The sequence below is a fragment of the Pygocentrus nattereri genome, chromosome 11 (assembly GCF_015220715.1).
Source record: "Pygocentrus nattereri isolate fPygNat1 chromosome 11, fPygNat1.pri, whole genome shotgun sequence".
NCBI lineage: Eukaryota > Metazoa > Chordata > Actinopteri > Characiformes > Serrasalmidae > Pygocentrus > Pygocentrus nattereri.
Window position 1 is genome coordinate 3,177,613 of NC_051221.1, and position 5,000 is coordinate 3,182,612.

The window sequence follows — 5,000 nt, forward strand, 5'->3', positions numbered from 1 at the left end:
ATTGCAGGGCAGACACACATTCTCACACCTCGAGGCAATTTAGCGTGTCCACTCGGCCTGATTGCATGTCTTTGGACTGAGGGAGGAAACCAGAGTATCTGGAGGAAACCCACACAGACACAGGGAGAACATGCAGACTCCACACAGAAATGGACCTTGCTGTGAGGCAACAAGGCTATCCCCTACACCACCGTGCGACTGTTAGCAAGTTTAGTAGCTTGGATTTTGTGTTTGTTATATTCACTGTAGATAACAGAGATAAGAGCAGGACATCAAAGAAGAACAAATGCTGTTTCAAATGACTTCAATAGCTGTCGTGGTACCATTAGGGGGCCTAGCCAGTTACCAGTAAAAAGGATCATCTTAGAAAACATCAGTCTTTGCACCAAAGCACCGTTCTGTCAAGCTGACTTGATTCAGAGACACAAGTCGTGACTTAGACTCACACCTCAGAGACTCGAGACCTGGATTCATACCTCAAAGACTTGACTCAACTTCATACCTCAGAGACTCAACCTGGACTCAACCAAGGTATACTGAGACTTGACAGGCACCTCAAAGACTCAAGACTTGACTCGGACTCACTGAGGTGACTTCACTCAAGACTTGGATTCACACTTCTAAGACTCCAGACTTGATTCTGAGACACAAGACTTGCCTCAGACTCACACATCAGAGACACAAGGTTCAGAGTTGCACCTCAAAGTCTCAGGATTCGACTGGGACTCACACCTCAGAGATTCTACTCCTGCTTTAGAGACACAATACATGAACTTACGTGAATATATCTGGCGCACAACTTGAGACATTACCAAAACATATGTGCTAAAGAGAACCCCAAATGACATCGCAGGGCGGACAGACATTTGGTTTGATTCTGGCCAGTTTCACTTTTGAACAGCGCCACCTATACATAATTCTGAACTGGAGCTTGGCACTGGGGTCTCACAGAGTCAGGTGGTGACCCCAGCATTACTATATATTCTATATTGGACACTGTGTTTGTTTGAATGCTAGAGATTAATTTGCCAGTAAAGGTCAAACACACAATGTGTGTTTATAGACTGTTTGTTCACAGTAGTTGATTTGTAATTCAGACACATACACACACGCACACACACACATACACACACGCACACACACACATACACGCACACACACACACACACACACACACACACACACACACATACATATAAAGAATGGAATTCAAGCTTTTCTGCAGCAGACAGTTTTATGGTTATGATTTTGTGTCATTAAGGTTTAGAATAAGAGGAACGGCTGAATGTGTTTAGCTTGTGGTGAACTGAGTTGCTCTATAATGACCAGGTCCTTTCTGTGGACCCCCCCCCCCCCCCCCCCCCCCAGTCCAAAGACATGCAGTCGGGCTAACTGGATAAGAAGGATAAGCGGCCTAAAAGGTGTAAGTGTGAATGGACTCATTCAGATTCTGATTGAGGTGTTTATTCTCACTCTCCTCCATATTTGAAGTGTTTTTTCTAGCCCATCAGGCTGAGAGGAGTCTGAAAATAATTCACACATTAAAAAATATATATTTTTATAGTGAAATCATCTTTGTTCTCTCTGCAGGTCCAGAGTACATCGTGGATGCCTCATCAGCAGTATGTTATGCAACCAACTGTGAGTGACCAAGAACTTCTTACCTTCCACCTTTCACCTGACCTGTGAACTGGCTGAGTTTCATCATTATCAAATGAAGTAACCGATCTTTTAATCGCTTTTGTCGACCGATTCTTTGTTTAGGTTTTTGAGATGAGCATTGTTGAGTGCTAAGCTGTTGTGGGCACTGCTGGCCAATAGCACAGAGCAAGAAGCTTTTTTAAAGTTTCCAACTAATTTTACATTTTAAACGGTCATTTTAATTTCAGCGGCAGGCTTTAGAGGCCCACCAGATGTTGCTGACTTGTAGACTGGGGTTCAATCCCCCACCCCGGTAACTGCCCTACACTACACCAATAAGAGTCCTTGGGCAAGACTCCTAACACCACCTTCACCTACCTGTGCAAAATGATTCAATTTGTAAGTCTCTCTGGATAAGAGCGTCAGCCAAATGCCGTAAAGTAATATTTGAATACTCATGTCCAGGGTATGCTAGTGACCGCAGGATGAAGTAAGACATTCTATGAAGTGAGTGCGACTGCCCTGACATACTAAAGTGAAGGCCATTCGTTTAATTTATAACACTACCGTAAGGCATTGTTCCCAAGAAGGAAGATCTAGTTTAGAACCTCCCAGATGATGCCAGAGTTCTGTGAAGCTTGTCCAACCTCTCCATGGTAGAACACATTTGTGAGCTTTGATTGATGAATTAAGCTCCACTGTAGCTATTTTGCAGTAAAAAATCTATAGTAACTTATAGCCCATGTGCCCTAATGTATATGTGCTTGCATTGTTTTGTGGCCTTTTTAAGATGACAGTTGGTGCTTCGTGTCCGAGCGATGTGGGGATTTGGGATATTTTCTTATTCCAGTCTGAAAGCATCAGTCAGACTGTCAGTGAATATGACAGAGCTTGTTTACAGCCTGGAGAGGACTTTTATTCTGGTGTATTTTTAGAAATGATGGAGGAACATGAGCCCGAGCCGCCAGAGCATATCGGAAAATCAATTTATAATACAAACACAAAAGACAGCCCAGCGGACTGTTTCCCACAGCAGCCAGGTTTTATGAGTATGACTGTGTTCTGTGTATCATTTTGGTTAGTATAATGAGAGGAACAGTTTAGTGGCTTCTGGATTGGGGTGAAGCACTTTATTCTGTGATAATGAGTCTCTCTCTCTCTCTATCCTAATATTTGGGCCCAAACCCATTTCACCCCTCGCCCTGTTTTGTGTGCTCACGTCATGGGGTGGGGTGTCCCGATTCTTGTTGAGATAGAGGGGTGGGGTGAAGTGTTGGGGCTACATGGGCCTCCAAACGGAGGTTTTTCCAGAGACTCCAAACAGAGCAATATCTTATCTTATTTTCTGTGTGAACAGCTGTTCCAAGGTGTGTTGGCTGTCATGTACCGCCTGCCTTTTTGAGCTAAAATTGCCACCGAAAGAGTCACGACTGAAACACGGGACAGTTTGGGTAGAGTTATGATTGATTTGTTAATGCCAAAATGGAACGTTCAGTCAATTTTAATAAACATAATAAGGTTTAGGGTCACTCATTAGAAGTACAAGTCAGTTAAAAATCCCAGCTTTTCAGCTTTGGTTTTGAGTACATCAGCTCCACCGATGACCAGAGAAGCTATTATATAAGTTCTCATGGCTGATACTGTTTCACTGTCTCTCTCGTTCTCTTTGTCTGTCTTAGGGAACCGTGATCACTCCATCTTTGGAGCACACGACGGTCTCCATGCAGCCTGCACACCTGATATCTCCTCTGACGCAGCAGATGAACCACCTAACACTGGGCTCCACAGCCAGTGTGAGTATTCACACTGCGCCTTTAACTTACGCTGAAGACCTTTCACTGGACCGCCATGGCATAAAGTCCAGATCTGCAATATTCTTGAGCTCAGTACGTCTCTTAGAGTCCGAATCATAAAATGAAAATCCAGACTGGTTTTGAGAGAGTTATAACTTCTCTGTTGACCCTACTGAGTCTGGGGAAATGTTGACCCTACTAAGTGTGAGGGGCTGTTGGCAATACTGAGGCTGAGGATCTGTTGACCTTACTGAGGCTGGGGATCTGTTAACCTTACTGAGGCTGAGGATCTGTTGACCTTACTGAGGCTGAGGATCTGTTGACCTTACTGAGGCTGAGGATCTGTTGACCTTACTGAGGCTGAGGATCTGTTAACCTTACTGAGGCTGAGGATCTGTTGACCTTACTGAGGCTGAGGATCTGTTGACCTTACTGAGGCTGAGGATCTGTTGACCTTACTGAGGCTGAGGATCTGTTGACCTTACTGAGGCTGAGGATCTGTTGACCTTACTGAGGATGAGGATCTGTTGACCCTACTTGAGGCTGAGGATCTGTTAACCTAACTGAGGCTGGGGAAATGTTAACCCTACTTAAGATTAAGGAGCTGTTGACCCCACTGAGTCTGTGGAGCTGTTGACATCATTGAGTCTGAGAAGCTGTTGACACCATTGAGTCTGAGGAGCTGTTGACACCATTGAGTCTGAGGAGCTGTTGACATCATTGAGTCTGAGGAGCTGTTGACCCTACTGAATGAGGATTGTTGATCCTGAGTCCAGAGAAATGTTGACCTTACTGAGTCTGAGGATGTGTTGACTCAACTGAGCGTCTGTGGAGCTGACTCGTGAGTGAAGTACCCTTCAGCAAGGCACTTAACCCCCAAATGCCCCCCAGGCACTGTGGATAGGGCTTCCCCCACCCTATATGTGTCACTGCACCCTGTATGTGTTCACTAGTGTATATGCGGTGTTTCACTGCACGGACGGGTCAAAAGCGGAGGTGAAATCTTATTGTTGTGAGACTAATAAGGGTCACTCTTAATCTAGTTAGTCTCATTCTTCATTAATCTTCATCTTCTATTCGTCTATTCTTCTCCATTTCAGGCATTAGTTGATATTAATTCAGAAATGACTGAGTCTCTATTCTGCCTCTATTCAGACTATGTTCAGTGGGAGACCTTGTAGAGCACAAAGCCTGTTGGGTATTTTTACAGCTCACTCTTTAAGGTCAGAGAGAGAGAGAGAGAGAGAGAGAGAGAGAGAGAATGGTGTGATAGATGATTCCCTGGTGTGTATGAGACAGACTGCAGATAAAGTGAACAGAAACTCACCGATAGCAGGAACAGATACAGGGAGAAAGAACACTGTGGAGCTGTGTTATTAGAAACACCTACCATGAACTCCCACTGACTGGCCACTTTATTAGAAACACCTACCATGAACTCCCACTGACTGGCCACTTTATTAGAAACACCTACCATGAACTCCCACTGACTGGCCACTTTATTAGAAACACCCACCATGAACTCCCACTGACTGGCCACTTTATTAGAAACACCTACCATGAACT

At 44.5% G+C, this 5,000-nt stretch overlaps 1 protein-coding gene across 3 annotated transcripts in view; it reads left to right on the top strand.

Moving 5' to 3' along the window:
* Positions 1-5,000, top strand: part of LOC108415046 (RNA-binding motif, single-stranded-interacting protein 3-like) — a 128,200-nt gene that overhangs the window by 115,077 nt on the left and 8,123 nt on the right. For all 3 annotated transcript variants that reach the window (XM_037542390.1, XM_037542388.1, XM_037542389.1), the window contains exons 10-11: positions 1,591-1,641; positions 3,321-3,434. In XM_037542390.1, the coding sequence (XP_037398287.1) occupies positions 1,591-1,641; positions 3,321-3,434 (165 nt within the window). The remainder of the gene's footprint in view (positions 1-1,590; positions 1,642-3,320; positions 3,435-5,000) is intronic.